General features: G+C 41.5%; 1 protein-coding gene across 8 annotated transcripts in view; it reads left to right on the top strand.

Moving 5' to 3' along the window:
* MIA3 (MIA SH3 domain ER export factor 3) overlaps positions 1-18,751 on the top strand; it is a 58,344-nt gene that overhangs the window by 33,546 nt on the left and 6,047 nt on the right. For 5 of the 8 annotated variants that reach the window (XM_045876833.3, XM_045876832.3, XM_045876835.3 and 2 more), the window contains 18 exons: positions 3,082-3,213; positions 6,148-6,169; positions 6,901-6,989; positions 7,240-7,317; positions 7,402-7,512; positions 8,729-8,800; positions 8,975-9,079; positions 9,743-9,865; positions 9,952-10,063; positions 11,162-11,217; positions 11,308-11,398; positions 11,514-11,652; positions 17,045-17,146; positions 17,801-17,861; positions 17,970-18,005; positions 18,079-18,146; positions 18,270-18,370; positions 18,538-18,675. In XM_045876833.3, coding sequence (XP_045732789.2) covers positions 3,082-3,213; positions 6,148-6,169; positions 6,901-6,989; positions 7,240-7,317; positions 7,402-7,512; positions 8,729-8,800; positions 8,975-9,079; positions 9,743-9,865; positions 9,952-10,063; positions 11,162-11,217; positions 11,308-11,398; positions 11,514-11,652; positions 17,045-17,146; positions 17,801-17,861; positions 17,970-18,005; positions 18,079-18,146; positions 18,270-18,370; positions 18,538-18,675 — 1,636 coding nt within the window. Of the gene's footprint in view, positions 1-1,854; positions 2,145-3,081; positions 3,214-6,147; positions 6,170-6,900; positions 6,990-7,239; positions 7,318-7,401; positions 7,513-8,728; positions 8,801-8,974; positions 9,080-9,742; positions 9,866-9,951; positions 10,064-11,161; positions 11,218-11,307; positions 11,399-11,513; positions 11,653-17,044; positions 17,147-17,800; positions 17,862-17,969; positions 18,006-18,078; positions 18,147-18,269; positions 18,371-18,537; positions 18,676-18,751 lie in introns of those variants that run through there. The other 3 variants (XM_045876840.3, XM_045876841.3, XM_064593841.1) reach the window with 3 other exon arrangements.

The raw sequence follows: 18,751 nt of genomic DNA, 5'->3' as shown, positions 1-18,751 counted from the left end.
GTCTTTTGTTATAAATAATGCTGGAATAACATAGTTTTGTTCATATATCTTTTCAACATTTGTTGTGTCCACAGTATCTTTGAGATCTTTAGAGGTGGGATTGTTGCATCAAAAAGTAAATACACAAGTAATTTGGGGAGATGTTGCTAAATTCCCATTCATAGAGGTTGTGTCCTTTTGTATAACAATGAGCAATGTGTGAGAGTACTTGTTTCCCCTACATTCTCTCACCAATTGAGTATGTTGTCAGAGGTTTAGATCTTGCCAGTGTAAGTGAAAAATGGTATCTCCGTGTAGGTTTAATTTGTATCTCTTTTATTATGAGCTGAGGCAGAGCATGTTTACATATGTTTGTGAGCTCTTCCTGTTTCTTTTCCTGAGAACTGTTGATTCTTTTATTTCAGCTCTTTTTTTCTATAGACTGTTTTCTTCTCTGTTTACTTGTACAGTTCTTTATAGTTTAGGAATATTAACCCTTTGTCCCTAATGTTACATGTATTTTTTTCTCTGGTTGTCATTGTCAAACTTTTTTGACATTTTGCATTTTTTTTTTTTAAAGATTTTATTTATTTATTTGACAGAGAGAGACACAGCGAGAGAGGGAACACAAACGGGGAGTGGGAGAGGGAGAAACAGGCTTCTGCGGAGCAGGGAGCCCGATGCGGGGCTCGATCCCAGGACGCTGGGATCATGACCTGAGCCGGAAGCAGACGCTTAACGACTGAGCCACCCAGGAGCCCCGACATTTTGCATTTTTTTGCGAGCAGGGGCTAGACAAGTTTTTTATTTTTAAGTAGTTGTTTGCAAATCTTTTCTCTGGGATTTTGAGGCATAATTGGGAAGGTTTTGCTCACTCATAATACATCGAGAAATTCACCCGTGTCTCTCCTAGTACTTGTTTGTTTTCATATTTTTACATTCAGGTTTCTGATCATTTGGAATTTATCCTTATGAAAAAAATCCAATTTTAACATTTTCCATATGGCTTAGTTATACTAACATCACTTATTAAAAAGTGTCTTTTTCCCCACCTGACTTCTATTGTATCCCAAATTTTCAATGCAGTTGGGTCTATTTTTGGGGTTTCTGTTCTGTTCCATAATCTATCTGTATTCTTGGGTCAGTTTTTTACTGTTTTAATTGCACAGCCTGCTTTCACCTCCCCTCTCAGCCCCCCTCCATTGCTCTTCTCTTTGAGTCCTGATTGTTCTCGCTTGATTGTTCCGAATTGCTTCTATATTAAACTGGAAGACATACCTTTAAAGATTTAGAGACATTATTTTTCCTCCGGGTTAAATGTCCCCGGTTTTTTCAACTTTTAGAACGTGCCTATGCATAACCCTCGTCCTTTTCCACAAGTCACGTAACTATAAAATTCAGGACCCTTGGGGTATGGTGGGGTCCTGACATGGCTCCTTAGAAGCAGCCTCATTCCAGGGCATCAGCGGGAATGTGAGACAGTGAGTGTGAGCCTGTGGAGCAGGAAGAGAAAAAGCTGAGCGGGGCACTGGAGATAGCAGGGAAGGAAGGCCTCGCCCTGGAGACTGGGGTGGGCGGGTGTCTTTACTCGGGGGCGGGAGAGGCTGCTCTCCCGTCTGGGCAGTGGGACCGGTGCCTGCACGCAGTGACACAAGGCCGGCCCTGAGGGGCGTGAGCGGGGCGTTTCTCTCCCGGGGCCCTTTACGTGGCGCGGTCTCCCCCAGCTTCTGCAGCAGGTGCAACTTCCGTCAGTGCGCGTCCCTTAGTTCCCTCTGCGCAGGTCGCCTCGCTCCATCGTTGCTTTGGTCCGCCGTGGCCCCGCCCACTGCGCGCCCGGGTTCCGTAGGCACGTTTACGTCCTCCGAGGGGCATTGTCTGATGACGTCTTTTCCAGGAGGCGCAGGGCGAAAAGTACCAGCGGCGGCGGAAGGCGAAGTTCACTCCCAGGGTCCGCCTCCTCAGCCGGCCCCTTGCCGAAGGAGGAAACGGTGGAAGAGGGGGCTCCAGTGCTGTTCCGCGGGGGAACGTCGCCTCCGCTCAGCTGTCCCCACACAATGGACTCAGTTCCTGCCACTGTGCCTTCTGTCACCGCTTCCCCCGGGGACTCGGAACTTCTGGGACCCCTGTCGGTCCTCTACGCAGCCCTTATAGCCAAGTTACTGGAGGTGACGGTCCCCATTCCCAGGGAGGGACCCCAGGTCTGGCAGGCGGGTAGACGAGTTGTGAGCGGAGTTGGCGCGCCGACGGGTCGAGGGAGAACTGGAGGGGTCAGGCCCGAGGCAGGCAAGACGTTGCAGTGCTGTTTAGGGAGGCCCGGGGGAGTGATTTTAAGACGCTTTCGTCACTTGCTCATTTGTTACTGATTTCTTAGATTGTACCAGGCGCTATGTTGTTTTCTGGTAGACAGTCACGGTCTCTTCGGGTCCTTTTCCAGTGACCCCCGGCACTGTTGTGGGGTGGGGCCGGTATGATAGTTATTTGTGTGCTTGTGGAGGGCAGTGAAAGCGTAGAAGCAAGCAGGTGTTCAATGCAACTGTATTCGAGGAAGCACGTAAAATAAAGGCACTGCGTTAGGTAGAAGACAGTTAAATTCAGAGCAGTCTGGACCAGTTATCAGGAGCCGTCTGAGCTTACTCAGCATTTGTTTTTACATGAGGGTAGAATAAAGATTTAAAATCTTAGAGGAAAAGCACATTATTTGGGCTCTTCGCTATCATCATTTTGGTTTTATTTGTAGCCATACAAGTTGATTATCTCTCTAGAGTGTTCAATTTTGTGTTTTATGTGGCTTTTTAAGTTATAGAAATCAACTAAGAGGAAAGTCTGATCCAAAGAGATTCTAGACATGTCCTAGACAACATGATGTTGTAAGTCCTATTGCAAACTGGAAATATGTGTTCAGCTTAAAGACGTTTAGATTCATAATATTCAGAAGCACTTCAAGCCAAACAAGAGATATGAGGCTGCCAGTATCCCATCTTTACTGAAGCAGTGGAAGGGGCGTAGTTATGGAGGTTGGTTTAGAATTTCTGTGGATGATTCTTTGTGACTGTTCTGTTCTAAATTCTTCATGGCTTGTTATTTCCAATATTTCTGTTTCAGTTAGTTGCTACATTGCCTGATGATGTTCAACCTGGGCCTGATTTTTACGGCTTGCCGTGGAAGCCTGTACTTATCACTGCCTTCTTGGGAATTGGTTCATTTGCCGTCTTCTTCTGGAGAACTGTCCTTGCTGTGAGTAAATTAAACTTATACTTTGACTCATCAAGACAACAGATATTTTATAATCACTAGCGCTTTTGTTTCTTTTTCAGTTACTAACATGAACACAAATGCTTATAATCTCAGCTAACCTTGTGAAATAATTCAGTGTAATCTTTGTTGGTAAAGACTTAAGTGAACAAGACAACATGTATAATCTTAATGGAAAACTTCGATTTATAAATCTTAAATCAAAATCTAAAGATTAAATGTATACGTACCTACTTGGGCACATGTATATGTTCCTAGTAGAACTGGGAACTCTTACAGCCATCTTGAAAAGCAGTTAAATAATATGTATCAGAAGACTTAACATTTTCATATCCTTTTATTATAATATAAAACCATGTCTAATTAATCTATCCTAAAGAAATAACCAGTCATGCATAAAAATCTTGTATAAGGGTGTTCAATGAAACACTATTTGTTAGAGTGAAAACTAAATGATCCATGGTAGGGGAATTGTTAAATTATTGTACATCCATATAATGGGATACTAGGTCACTCTAAATTTGTTATTTCAAAGATACTGGGGCCCAGAAAATTCTCACAATTTAATAGTAAGTGGAAAAAACCAGAAATCAGGACTGTAAAATATACACTGTGTATTATATATGTAAATATATAGAAATACACACATGCATAGAAAAAATGCTACAAGACAACAAAATAGTAAATTTCATGCAAATTTATCTAGGATGATAGGTAATTTTGTAGTACTTTTCTACATGTATCTGTTTCACAGATTTTCTAATTTGATCACGTGCTATTGGGCTCATAAAATATCTTTTTATTTGGAAATACAGATTATGTAGTATCCAAAGACACACTATGAAATTTTTATTCCTTAAGAGTCTCTTTCCGTGCAGAACTTGTCTTTCGTGCTTATCTATATATACATGCTCATACATACTCATTCTTGTGGCTGTATTATACGTCATTTTGTTTCATAGTTATCTAACGTAACAAGAAAGAAATCATTCTGTGTGAATGAGCTTTGCAGATTAAAAGCTTTCAGGTTCAGTTGAAGCTTAACAGTTAAAGTAGCCAAAGCATTGGATGCATGTCTTTCTAAGAGTATTTCTTAATTTTATCAGACATATCATTGTTCATAAGCTTTCTCTCCTTGCACAAGTGATGATAAAATCACTTAAAAAGAAGGGTCATTTGCTTGGATTCCCGGGAACAGTCCTCTAACCTCATGGGATTTTTCCTCAGATGAAAGGAGAAAGGGCGCATAGAAAGGATGAGTGGAATGGGAAAAGGTGAAAACGTGTTTTATTTCCCACTCTTGTTTCTCCCCTCTTAAAAATCCTAACATCTGTTTACATTTCACAGGGTGATGCAGGCTTTATGTCCTAACTGCTGCTTCTCAGCCTCAGCATTTGACTTTGGAACCTTTGGTCCCTGCTCTCATTTGCCTGCTTCTTGCTTCTTCCTCCCTCCTCCTGCCTATTGATTTGGGTGAGAGGAGAGGAGAAGAAGCTTTACTGTTTCATTAGCAAGGCTATTACGTGGGAAAGACAGTCATTTCTTTCTAGTTGGAACTCTGAATGCATTTTCCTATAGCAACATTATTATACCTGGTATTAGATACTGTAATAATGAGATATCGTGGATGATTTATGGACTGAGCTGAGTATCTCATTACCATTTATAGCTTTGAAAAGTGGAAATAAATTCTGGGTTACAAAGACATTCGGTGACACAATTTTTTAAAAAAATGGAGTACTGCTTAGATTTTTTTTTGAGATTTTATTTATTTGTGAGAGAGAGCGCGCACAAACTGGGGAGGAGGGGAGAGAGAGAAGCAGGCTCTCTGCTGAGCAGGGAGCCCGACTTGGGGCTCGATCCCAGGACCCTGAGATCATGACCTGAGCCAAAGGCAGAACTCAACCGACTGAGCCACTCAGGTGCCCCCTGCTTAGATTTTGTAACCCTATAATTCAGTGCTGTCTTTAGAGAGGATTTAGAGGTTAGTTGTCATTTTTCTTCTTGCTTGTGCATTTTCCTCTAGCGGTCTTCTTTCCCTTTCAGGTTGATGACCACTTTTTTTAGGGGTTTGGGAAAATCAGATAATTATTAGATCTCTAAATTCAGGTGGTTGCCAACTTGTAATAGGATTTCAAAGATGTTTTCTGGTGAGGGAGAGAGACATATCTTAGTACAAAGATTATGCCTTTAATTTTGTTTCCTGAGAGTTTCGTTGAATGATCATTGTTTCTAGACCTCATTCTGGCTATTTGGGGTTGTCAAATAAATGATTTGGGGTAAAAGAAGCATTAGCATATTTAATATGAAAATACCCATTTCCATTATTAATTATTTTTTTTAAAGATTTTATTTATTTGAGAGAGAGGGAGAGCATGAGACAGAGATCATGAGCAGGGGGTAGGGGTAGAGGGAGAAGCATACTCCCCTCTGAGCAAGGAGCCCAATGTGGTACTCGATCCCAGAACCCTGGGATCATGACCTGAGCTGAAGGCAGATGCTTAACTGACTGAGCCACCCAGGTGCCCCACATTTGAAATGCTTTTTAACCTTTTCTTATTTTTTTTTAAAGATTTTATTTATTCATTAGAGAGCATGAGCAGGGGGAGAGGCAGAGGTAGAGGGAGAAGCAGGCTCCCCGCTGAGCCAGGAGCCCGATGTGGGGCTCGATCCCGGGACCCTGGGATCATGACCTGAGCTGAAGGCAGACGCTTAACCATCTGAGCCACCCAGGCGCCCCAGCCTTTTCTTATTTTTTAATCCTATGGATTATTACAGTGAACCAAACTGTTACTAAATTTTCATTTTGTTATGATTTGACTATTGTATTCAGTATTTCTATAATATTATATAGTACTATAGTATTTCTGTTAATAAAATGTTTTGACATCAAATTTAATTTTATTTTTCTTCTAGGTAAAGAATAGAGTATATCAAGGTAAATATTTAGGCTTATTCTGTTGTTTATACTCTTCCCTCAGTATTGGTGTTAGATATGAGTTTATGTAAGCTAGAAACTAGATACAGTGACTTCTGATGTCTGATTGACTTACTCATTCCTGAACATTTGACTAATCCTAGGTTACTAGCTTGGATGACAGAGTAGATGGTGATACTACCAACCGAGATAGGATATGAGGTGGAACAAATTGTGGGAGTAGGAAGAAGATGATTAGTTTGATTTGGGGCAGATTGGCTTTGTTGATTTCATGCAAATTTATTGCATGTGAACAGTGTTCTTGTGCTAATGGTTTAATCGATACAGTATATATTTAAGTAGGTAATTTGAGGAATAGAGATGTAAATCAATGTGCTTGTATTTTTTGTCTTTTTCTTTTTGCAAGTGACATATATTTGAAATGATCACATTTTCTAAGAAGAAAGGTACTCCATGAAGGGAAGGATATCAAGCTAAAATATTATATTTCCTATTTTTGAAATAAATTTAAATTGGAATCTCACTGAAAGAAGGGTCCTTATTATATTTTTCTTATTTTAGTAGTATTTTTACACCCTTATTTGCCATTAACTGCAGGTTGCTTTTTTAAAAGCATTAGTGTTAAAAAGTTCTTTTCCCTCATAGTGCTAGGTAACATACTGCTAATACATTGGGTAATTTAGTTTTATTTAGTCATCATAATAATCTTATGGATTTCCCCTCCCCTTTAGTCACTGAACAGCAGATTTCTGAGAAGTTGAAGAATATCATGAAAGAAAATGCAGAACTTGTACAAAAATTGTCAAGTTATGAGCAGAAGGTATAATTATTCTTTCATTATTTCAGTATTTTCCCCTCATGATTCCAGCTTGAATTATTTCCTCCTGTGTTACTCAGTTAAACTATTACGGTATTTTAAAATTTCATTATTTCCTACAAACCATCCAAATCTGAAGTAATCATCATGTGTAAAGTACAGCTTTCTTCTCTAAGGGGTTACCTACTCAGAGATAAGTTTTGATACCCCTGTGATTTATATTTCTGAATTCTGCATGCTTTATTTTATATAGATTAAGGAGTCAAAGAAACATGTTCAAGAAACCAAGAAACAAAATATGATTCTGTCTGATGAAGCAATTAAATTTAAGGTAAAAATCCCTTCTCTTTTTGAGATTACATTCTAAAAACAAAAGAAAATGTATTTACTAATTTTGATGTTTTTTTTTTAATAGGATAAAATCAAGAAACTTGAAGAAACTAATGACATTCTGGATGATACAGCTAAAAATCTGCGTGTTATGTTGGAATCTGAGAAAGAACAGAATATCAAGAATCAGGACTTGGTAACAGTTTTGCTGCAAAGCATTAACTGTAATTTAGCTTTCAGACTGTTCTGTAGGTAGGATGGATTGAACTCTGCATTTTCCCATGCTGTAACCAAAGGAAGATTGGGGCACAGGGAAGTTGAACCTACATCCATCTGTCTTCATGGAATCTTAAGTGCTAATACCACACGCTGTTCTTTTCATGGTCCTAGGAAGTATTTTTGTCCTCAGCCCTGGATAATTTCCATATTGCTTGGCTCTGCCTTCTGAAACATATAGAGCAACTAAGAAACCGTAGCCCCATTCAACAGTTCTAGTACTTTGTTTTGTTTTGCATGATTCCTTTTAAAAACAAGCCTTTTAGAACTGTTTTAGAACTACAGGAAAGTTGCAGGGGGTTCCCATATATCGCACACCCAGTTGAGCTTGTGACCTGGCTGACCAGGTATTTGCCAGGTTTCTTCACTCCATATTTACCCATTCCCACTCTTGGTGTACTGTTCACTTTGGAAGGAAGTACCTACGCCCAACCTGTGGTTAAAAGGGTGAAGAGTATGCTCCACCTCCTTGAGGAGGCAGTACTTTCACAGATTATTTGGAATTCTTCTGTAAGTGAGATTTGTTTATTTGTCCTCAAGTTGAACCATTTTTAGTTCAGGCAAGAGAATTTTTAAAGTGACCTTGGGGATTTTTTTTTTTTCTCTACCAGTAGGAAAAACCGTTGGTTTTAGCTGGACTACTTGAAAAATTTTTTCTTTCTTTTTTTTTCCTGTTTTTTTTTCACCTTTTTGTCTGGTCATCTACCACATTATCTCATAGCCAGGAAGGTTGTGCATGACACATAATAGAGCTCCAGTTATTTTCTTCTTTCTTTTTTTTTTTTTTTTAAACTTTATTTATTTGTGAGAGAGAGAGAGCGCTCAGGCAGAGCAGAGGGAGAAGCAGGTTCCCGGCTGAGCAGGGAGCCCGATGCGGGATTCGATCCCAGGACCTCGGGATCATGACCTGAGCTGAAGGCAGACGCTTAACTGACTGAGCCACCCAGGCGCCCCTATTTTCTTCTTTCTTCATCTCTCTACATTCTTGACTTTTCTCCTCAGCTAAAACTGAATCACCTGCTTTTACCTGATATGTAGCAGATGGCTCTGGGATAGCATTTCATCTTTTTAGCACATATCCTACTGTTTCTACTAAAATCCTAATACATTTTTTGTGTTCTTCTTCCACATGGCAGATACTGGAAAACAAGAAATCTATAGAGAAGTTAAAGGATGTTATTTCAGTGAATGCCTCAGAATTTTCAGAGGTAAAGCTGCCTGTAATTTCTACAAGATGTTAATAGGGTGTCTTAGTTTTGTAGAGGAGCAGACATTTGATAACGTGCTAGAATATGCAATAAATGAAAACTGTATGACGTCTGATTGGGAAAGTAACACCCCTCCTTTGGAATTAATTCACTAATAGGAGTATTTTGCATTAGGTTCAAATTGCCCTTAATGAAGCTAAACTTAGTGAAGAGAAGGTGAAGTCTGAATGCCATCGGGTTCAAGAAGAAAATGCTAGGCTTAAGAAGAAGAAAGAACAGGTAAAAGTTGATGTCCTAGATTATGTGAACTAGGGAACTGAGTATCATTACCTCTTGAGTATCTTTTCTCAGATCTGTTTTTAAGGAAATGAAATATGTATGCGGAATTCTATTCTTAGATATGCAAAGTTTAAGCTCCCAAAATTGAGTGCATGTATATATTCTCCATCTGTTCTGGATTTTCTGTTCTCTGCAATGTCTTACAGCTATCAGAGTGTTTTTAGTCTTTGTCTTGTCAAATACCAACCAATTACTAACTTGAATAGCCTCAGTGGGATGATGGATTTGCTTCTTAACCAAAGAATTAGGTATTTATAAACCTTTTTTGAGCAATTACTGCTTCACTAACCAAAGGAAGGTTACATGATCTGGAGTGTGGACATGGGAGACAGTGAGATGTGCTCTTCCGTTCCTATGGAAGTGAATTATTTGAATGGGCTGCAATTTTCTGAAGGATTCAATAACTGGATTGACTTCTTGACGGCTCTCATGTTCTTAATGCAGTTCTGAGGGTAGGAGCCACTCTCCCCTCTCCCTTCACCAAGGCCTCAGTCCATAGTGACAGGCCAGAAAGTAGCATGGCCCTGTTTCATTCACATGGTCCTGATGTGTCCAGTGCAAAGAGCCCTAGCCTTTGGAAATTCATGTGTTTTACCTTTTCAGTTGCAGCAAGAAATCAAAGATTGGAGTAAATCACATGCTGAGCTCAGTGAGCAAATCAAAGCATTTGAGAAATCTCAGAAAAATTTGGAAGTAGCTCTTACTCACAAAGATGATAATATTAATGTAAGTTCATTCTCTTGAATACATGCTTAATTGTCATGAAATCTGTTTGAGAAGCTTTTTCTAATGCCCCTTTACTTCTCTTCTAGGCTTTGACTAATTGCATTACCCAGTTGAATCGGTTAGATTGTGAATCTGAATCTGAGGGTCAGAATAAAGGAGGAAGTGAGTTAGATGAATTAGCAAATGGAGAAGTGGGAGGTAAGTTTGGTTTCAAGGAGGTTGGACCTCATTTTTTGTTCCTGTCTTTAAGTACACGATGCTCCTTTTTGGCTAACTAACTTCCTCCTTTTTTTTTTTTTTTTTTTAAAGATTTATTTATTTTAGAGAGAGAGAATGAGCAGGGGGAGGGGTAAAGGGAGAGGGAGAGAATCTTAAGCAGACTCCCCACTGAGCAAGGAGCCCAACATAGGGCTTGATCTTAAGACCCCAAGATCATGACCTGAACTGAAACCAAGAGTTGGACACTTAACTGACTGAGCCACCCAGGTGCCCCTGACTAACTTCCTCTTAAGTGTTAGTTGTAGATGCCTTATCACTGGACTTAGAGACACCTCTGTGTGCATTGGGCCGAGGTGGGTTGCAGGGCTGTGATACAGCAGTGGGTGTGCAGTGAACAGGGACTCTGCTTTTCCGTCCCAGGGAGGACTGTTCGTGCACACTGGAGCGAGGGCAGCATAGCTGTGACTTAAACCTCTCAGTGTGAGCACCATTCAGTAGGAGAAATTTATTTCTCAGTGCCGTGGGGATGACCTTTGAGTTTAGTGCTCATCGTCTCTGTAGCTCTGCAGTTTTAAGGCCCATAGCCGATTTCAAGAGTACTAAAGTCGGGGAGCCATAGACTAAGGCCGCGAGAGTGGAGCTAAAGGGTAGCAGTGTTTACTGATGAAGGATATGTGTCTGGACACCGTTTTTCAAAATCAGATATTGCTTGCACAGTGGGCATTTTCAACCACACCTGGTAGCAGATTCAAGGGGAGAACGGAAGAGGAAGTCTTTTTAAATAAGATACGTGACCAGGTGGACATAGATCTGAGCGAGAAAGAAGAGCCTTTGTTCACACATCCCTTCTTGTTTGAGAATGGCATGGATAACACTTTTCTTGTACAAACTGGGAATTCGCTTTTTGAATCTAAGTTTGCAATTCTCTTAAAAGTCATGGAGCCTAATTAGTTCTCTGGGTTGATTAGTTTTTCCTTTGAATGTTTGAACATGGTAACTGTTTAGTTTTGGGGAAATCAAGAAAATACAGTTAAAAAGCAAAGGAGGAAAAGGCAATTAAAACTTTTTGTATTTTAGGTGACCGGAGTGAGAAAATGAAAAATCAAATTAAGCAGATGATGGACATTTCCCGGGTATGCGCTTTTTTGTGGAGTACTGTGAGTGCCTGTGAATTCTCACTGTGCCTCCCTTGTAAGGATAGTTCTCTCTCTTGGAATTTTTAGACACAAACTGCAATATCAGTAGTTGAAGAGGATCTAAAACTTCTACAATTTAAGCTTAGAGCCTCGATGTCTACTAAATGTAACCTGGAAGGTAGGCTGCTTCCTGAGAAGAAAGTGCTGAGTCTCTCACCCCTTCCAGCGCCACCCTCTCTGCCAGTTTGCCAGCCCAGTTCACATACCCAGCTCAACCATTTTATTCCTTCCAGACCAAATAAAGAAATTAGAAGATGACCGCCATTCACTGCAGTCGGCCAAAGCCGTCCTGGAGGACGAATGCCAAACCCTGAGGCAGAAAGTGGAGATTCTGAATGAGCTCTATCAGCAGAAGGAGATGGCTCTGCAAAAGTAAGATGTTCGTGCCTAGTCATTAGCCGTCTTGTCCTGTAAGTGAATGTATGGACTACTGGACAGAATGTTGTCTTTTTTATTTGTAGGTTTTTTCTATCTGTAGTGAGTAGAAATTTGTCTTTCTTCCTTTCTCGTTTCACATAATTTGCGTTTTCCTTTCCACTGGAGTCGGTTGGCAGAGATTGTTGCCTGCAGTTTGCTTGGCAGGGAGTGGTTTACTGGTGCGGGCGGTTCCTCTGTGGCACACTTGGTGAAGACCCAGTCCCTTTCGTGGCTCCACCACGTCCTTTACTTTCTTTCTTTGTGGCATTTTAAGTACGTGTGATCTGTCCTGTGTCTGTTCTACTACTTCTTAATACAGCCTTTCAGAATCCTGAGTGATTTGTAGGGCGTGATGTTTAGTAGAATAAATACTCCAAAAGGAGTATTTAGTTATTTGAAGGTATCCTAAGTTTTGGACTTTAGTCAAATGCTCAGGTTAAATGTTACATACTGTAATTGTGGCGAGGATGTTTGGAGTTTTAAATATAGACATACCTGTTCAGTGTGCATATTTAGGTATTAATCTCCTGAAACCTCCATCTCAAATCTGAAGTTAGGTGTGTGTTTTGAAAGAAACACTTTTGTAGTTCATTTTAAGTTTTTTTCTCCACAAAAATACCTGAATTCTCTAAAAGTAGGTTGTCCATGGCGGTGGCTATTCGGGTTTGCTTCCGTGCTTTACTCTGGTAGATACGGCGGCCTCTGAGAAGGCTTATCCTGCCAAGCAAAGTTCTTTTTTAAATGCTCAGGCTGCTATTGCCTGATGCCACGAAACATCGAAAGCATACCCCTAATGCTTTCTCGGATTCTTTGCTCACCGTGCAGTCAGTTCAGATTTTCCAGATTTTGCTCAGGCCCACTCTAACTACCTGGCCTGTTTTAGAGAAATATTTCTAATTTCATTACTTTTTTTTTTCTTTCTTAAGAGCACTTTTTTGCCACCAGCAGTTACCTTAATTTTCTGACTGACAGTTGTTTTTCTTCATGCTGGTCATCGTGGCACTGTTTTACTCTGTCTAGCATGTCTGGTTTGTACCCTGCTCTCCATGCCCACAGCCTGGGTTGGTTCAGCCCACATCCTCTTTCCTGCCAGTTCGTGACTAGTCCTCTCACCACCTGCCGTTTCTCATACCTTCTGGGCTCTCATTCATTCTCTCTCAGCCTCAAGTGGACTTCCTTAAAATGCAAGTCTCTGCATGGCCTCGTGTGCTTAAAATCTATCCAGAGTGCTCCATTCTCTTGTGGATCAATTCCAGACTCTTGCATAGGCACGCAGGACACTTCCCCTCAGGTGTCCGGAGCTGCTTCTCCAAGGTGCATTTCCTGCAGCAGCTTCTGATGCTTTCTGACCTGAGCCACACTGAACACAGTTCCTCAACCACTCTGAGCCTCATTGTTACTATGTATGCTGCTTTCTGTGCAGTAAAATGTCCTTTTACAGTTTTCCCTCCTGGCAGTCTCTGCCCATTGAAAGGTTTATTTCCTTAAAATCTTTTCTGGAGCGTGTTGTAGCATAAATAGGTATGTAGCTATAGAGACTGGGTGAATGCACATTTTTTCTATAATGTAACTCCCCTTTCTCTCTCTCTCTCTATATGTATAGGTTTAAATCTACCTGTGACTGGGGCACCAAGCTGGCTCACTTGGTAAAGCATGTGACTCTTGATCTCAGGGTTGTGAGTTTGGGCCCCACGTTGGGTGTACAGATTACTTAAAAATAAAAAAATTTAAAAAGTAAAATAAAATAAATCTACTTGTTACTATTTGCTTTCTGTTTGATCGTCTGTTCTGTGTTCCTATGTTTCTTCCTTCTTTCTGTCTTTTGGATTGAGTGTTTTTAATAATTCTGCTTTTCTGCTCTTTAAGCTTGGTAATTAAAGGTTGCTCTTTCTCTCTTCCTGTAATTACCCTAAAGACCACAGCATGTGTCCCGAACTTGTTACAGTGTGACATACGTGAATAGATGTACCTCTTTCTGGGCTTTAGCTCCTGCTTGACTTAGATGCTATTTGAATGACATCTGAATTCTCTCTACACCTAAACTCCAGAGACATTTCGCTGTCAGACTACAGCGCTTTCCGACCAGTGTTCATTCTGCTGACACACACATAGTTCCTGTAGCTTTTCGTTCTCTTCCACACCTGTAGTCTTTCATTGGGGGTCCCTTTCATTCTCAAAGGACATCCTTTAGTCACAGATATGATCAGTTTATCTTTGCATGAAAACGTCTTTCTAAGGATCGTTCTGCTGGCTGTAATATGCTCGCAGTTACTTAATTTCATGACTTTGAAAATCACCAGTTACTTTCTGGTTTTATAGTTCTTTGAGGAGTCCAGCATCCGTCATCTTTTCCCTCAGTATCTCACTGCTGCGCTTGCAGCCTTCAGTCATTCTTTCTGGTTCTTCAGCAGTGTTATTGGGAGGTGTTCAGGTGTGTGTGGGGGGGTGTTTGCCTTTTTTGTTTCTCTACCCTCTCCCCATCTCGTTTGCATTTCTGCGTGGGGTCATTGGCACCTTTTGATTTTGGGGGCCTTTCTTTGTATATTGATTCTGCTTTATTCTCTCTTCTTGTAAGGTTCTATTTAAATTTTTTTATATTTCCCCTGTGTCTCCTACATTCTTATCTGAGTTGCTGCATTCTGGATGGCGTTATTTCTGACTGGTTTCCCCATGTCTGAGATCTCACTCCACTTTGTCAAATCAGCTGCTAAAACCATTCAGTGAGGGTATTTTTATTTATTTGAGAGAGAGAGCACACGAAAGTGTGCACGTGCACAGGGGGTAGGGAGTGTAGAAAATCTCAGGCAGAGTCCTCTCTGCGTGAGGAGCCTGACGCGGGGCTCAGTCCCACGACCCTAAGATCATGACCTGAGCCTGAATCAAGAGTCAGACGCTTAACTGACTGAGCCACCCAGGAGCCCCTATTTTTTGAGTTCTTAATTTCAGTTACTATGTTTCAATTTTATAGGTTCTGCTAAAATTTATAATTTTGACTTCCACTTCTTTGAAATATAAGCATAATTATTTTAAAGTCTGTGTAATGATTTAGCTATGGGTCTGTCCCACTTGTTTTTTAGATTTTGATCACAATGTCTTGTGGAGTGCCTGTCAGTTTTGACTGAGTGGCAAAAATTGTCTATAATAATCGTAGAGGAAACTAGAGGTCTAGGATGACGTTATTTTCCTACAGAAAAGATTTGAGTTTATTTCTAGCATGAGGTCATTACTTTAATCCAGTCGGCAATTCAGGTCATTTAAAAATGGCCTTGTCCCTTCAAAGGACACTGTGTTGCCTGTTTGCACAGCTCTTTCTAGTCCAAACCCAAAGCCTCGGATTTTTACTGGAGGGTCCCCCCTCATTGGTGACCTTGAACTCCATTTTTCTTTGAACCCAGATCTGTTGAAAGCTCTGTTCAGTCTCCTTATGTCTCCATTGTCTTCAGTGCGTGGAATGAACCTGGGGGAGAGGTGGCTTCAGATGCCAGGCTTTCTTGTAATTCTGAGGTTCCTTTTTCTTCTGGAGCTTGGCCTTGTACATTAACTTGTCAGCTAATATATTAGCTCTCTGATGCCTTCAAGCACATTTTTTTTTTAAAGATTTTATTTATTCATTTTGACAGAGATAGAGACAGCGAGAGAGGGAACACAAGCAGGGGGAGTGGGAGAGGGAGAAGCAGGCTTCCCGCAGAGCAAGGAGCCCAATGCGGGGCTCGATCCCAGGACCCTGGGACCATGACCTGAGCCGAAGGCAGACGCTTAACGACTGAGCCACCCAGGTGCCCCCAAGCATATTCTTTATATTTTTGTCCGATGTTCTAATTGTTCTCAGTATTCTCGGACCAACTCATCCATTACTGGAAAAAAGATTGATTGATCTTTCCTTCAAGACTCCCATTTTCTTACCGCCCTTCCTAAGCCAGAGTCGGATTTTTCTGTTGTTATGTGCATCTTTTACATATTAAACTGTGAGCTCTGTTAGTGCAGGGATAGTACTTTGCCCGTAGTTTTATCATAGCATCTTAGGAGGTAACCAGTATAGTATAGCCATTAATAAAATACTTTGCTGAGTAGTGAATGGGCAGTTATAAAAGAATACATAAAGCTTTTTCTCTTTCCCATTATTAAACTTTTTAACCATATAGTTCTCATTTTGCTTCTGATTCATAGAAATCAAAATTTCAAGTTAAGTATCTTCTGAATTAGACTTCTAGGCAAAGATGTGCAAGGGTAACAAAAGAGCATTTTTATTTATTTATTTATTTATTTAAAGATTTTATTTATTTATTTGAGAGAGAGAGAATGAGAGAGAGCACATGAGAGGGGGGAGGGTCAGAGGCAGAAGCAGACTCCCTGCCGAGCAGGGAGCCCGATGCGGGACTCGATCCCGGGACTCCAGGATCATGACCTGAGCCGAAGGCAGTCGCTTAACCAACTGAGCCACCCAGGCGCCCTAAAAATAGCATTTTTAAACCCTTAAATGTTGCTACCATTGCAATCTATTATATATATATATATATTTTAAGATTTTATTTATTTGATAGAAAGAGAGAGAAAGAGAGCACAAGCAGGGGGAGCAGCAGAGGGAGAAGCAGACTCCTTGCTGAGCAAGGAGCCCGACAGTCTATTTTATAGTAGATGGGCATCTTGAGCTTGAAGGTTAATTGGGGTAAAACCAGTTAACAGTAGGTAAGACCCTGATTTTAGAACAGTTGGGATTCTTTTTCTGTTTTATTCACTAGATATTGCTAATTCTGAGGTTTTTCTCTTTCTCGAATCATCATTCCATTGAAATAGGTAGTAGGAGTTCCATATCTGAAGTGTGGGAATGTTCTGTGGTTAATTGCATGGGTTAGAAGCTAGAAGACCCGTTTTAAAAGGCTTGCTTTCTTTTTCTGGCTATCTTATCGCGGTACCCATCTGGGATTGAGAGGCGGTCCTTCCATGGTAAAAACAGGGGAAGTAATTACAGATTTTTCTGTGGTAGGAATAAGGGAAGTGTAATTATTCCTTGCTTTGGCCTAAGAAGCTTAATTGTGTGAGGTTGATCAACCATGGCCTTCCACAGTCAAGTAACCTTTCAACGTGTTAAGCACAAGGAACTTGCCTGTGGGCATAGAGTGTGTTTGACGTTTGCTAAACTATTTACGAGTAAAAAATTACAAGTCAGAAAATGCAGGTGATTTGCCAACAGGCCAGAGATTGATTTTTATCCTGGAATGGCAGGTTTGAATTCTTTCCTGACTTTGTATAGTCTGTTTTAGAGGGGAGGGGAGGTGATTGTTTGAGGCATTCGGACAGACTGCTGGAAGACAGAAACACGTCCGACTGACAACCGATTTTGTCTTAGGAAACTGAGTCAGGAAGAGTATGAGCGGCAGGAGCGAGAGCAGCGACTGTCGGCTGCAGACGAGAAGGCGCTTCTGGCTGCGGAGGAGGTGAAAACGTACAAGTGAGTTCAGCTTCGAGAGCGGGGTCCGTGCCGGGGGACTGCTGTTGGCGTCTTTAAAAACTGTGACATTGTGTAGAACAAAACAGCACAGAACATAAGTAAATGGTCAGAGGATGTGAATAGTTAATTCCTATGAGAAAAAAAAATGCATTTTAAGTTAACAAAGGGAACAGTGTCGCAGTAACAACCACTGCCGTATCCTGTAGTGGCAGGGCCGTCAGGGAACGCGGTTCGTGCCGGGCGCTTCTGTGAGTTGGAGGAATTCTTGCAGGGCCCACTTGCTCTAGTGATGATTCCGGAACCCTTCCAGCAGTTGTGCCACTTGATAGACCCGGTATTCACAGCTCTGGGCAATTTTCTGTGGCTGTCCTTAAAGGAAGAAAAAGCTTTGTGGAGGAAGATAGTCGTAGCAGGATTGCTCGAGAACGTTGAAGAACAGTCAAGAAAATTACAGTGTGTCAACTCAGACTCTCCAGCCATTAAATAATAAGGAGATTAGGTAGTCTTAGTTTTGATCGTATTATACTCTTACTGTAACCATGTGAGGATGTTTCTCCATGTGAGTGCGGGTGTTGCAGGAAGGGGGGCACGGTGAAACGGTTTCAGATCTTCATTAGTTGCACTTCAATTGATAAAAGCAAGTGTGATTCTTAGGCGCAGAATTGAAGAGATGGAGGATGAATTGCAGAAGACAGAGCGCTCATTTAAAAACCAGGTAATTCTGCCCTGCGGCTGTGGGCTTCTTGGGTGTCTGACAGAGAGGCTGGTGGGGGCTGCGACGGCGAGTTCCCACACGGGGTCGTCTGTGCATTGTCTTTTTCAGATTGCCACTCATGAGAAGAAAGCTCATGATAATTGGGTAAGATGTTTTTTTCTTTCCTTTATTACGTGTGTAGTCGGCCACCACTGATTGGGATGTTTGTCTCCCACAGCTCAAAGCCCGGGCCGCGGAAAGAGCTATTGCCGAGGAGAAGAGGGAGGCCGCCAACTTGAGACACAAGTATGTGGTTTGGAATTCCAGCTTCCCAGGGCGCTCGGGTTTCCAGAGGCAGTGCTGCTTGGTATCTCCTAAGGCACGGAGGTTGTAGTTCATATTTAAGTCCATTCTTTCTCCGTATTCAAGGTTACTGGAATTAACCCAGAAGATGGCCATGCTGCAAGAAGAGCCTGTGATTGTGAAGCCGAGGCCAGGCAGGCCCCCCACCCAGAACCCTCCGTGGCGAGGTGGGCCGCACTTCCGGGGCAGCCCCCCAAGGCTGTGGTGTGGACTGTGTGTGTGTTACCTTCTGGTGCTGTGTATCTTCATTCTGATGCCCTTAGAAGTCATCCCAGAACTTACTAAAGAAAAGAAAGGTTGCCTCAGAGTGGTAACAGTTCCCTGTCGTCTTCAGGTCCTCTGAGCCAGAATGGCTCTTTCGGCCCGTCTCCTGTGAGTGGGGGGGAGTGCTCCCCTCCTCCGACGGCTGACCCGCCTGCAAGGCCTCTCTCCGCTACGCTTAATCGAAGAGATATGCCTAGAGGTGAATTTGGTGAGCATTCACATTTTACTTTGTAGTAAACCGTTTCTAGAAGTTCCCCTCCCCTTTTATTTGAGAATTCTTTGTT

Source organism: Mirounga angustirostris, unplaced genomic scaffold (assembly GCF_029215605.1).
Source record: "Mirounga angustirostris isolate CCGP_5_RB_7025 unplaced genomic scaffold, mMirAng1.0.hap1 SCAF_6, whole genome shotgun sequence".
Taxonomy (NCBI): domain Eukaryota; kingdom Metazoa; phylum Chordata; class Mammalia; order Carnivora; family Phocidae; genus Mirounga; species Mirounga angustirostris.
The sequence above is the reverse complement of the archived record's forward strand: the minus strand, read 5'-3'. Positions and strand labels throughout refer to the sequence as shown.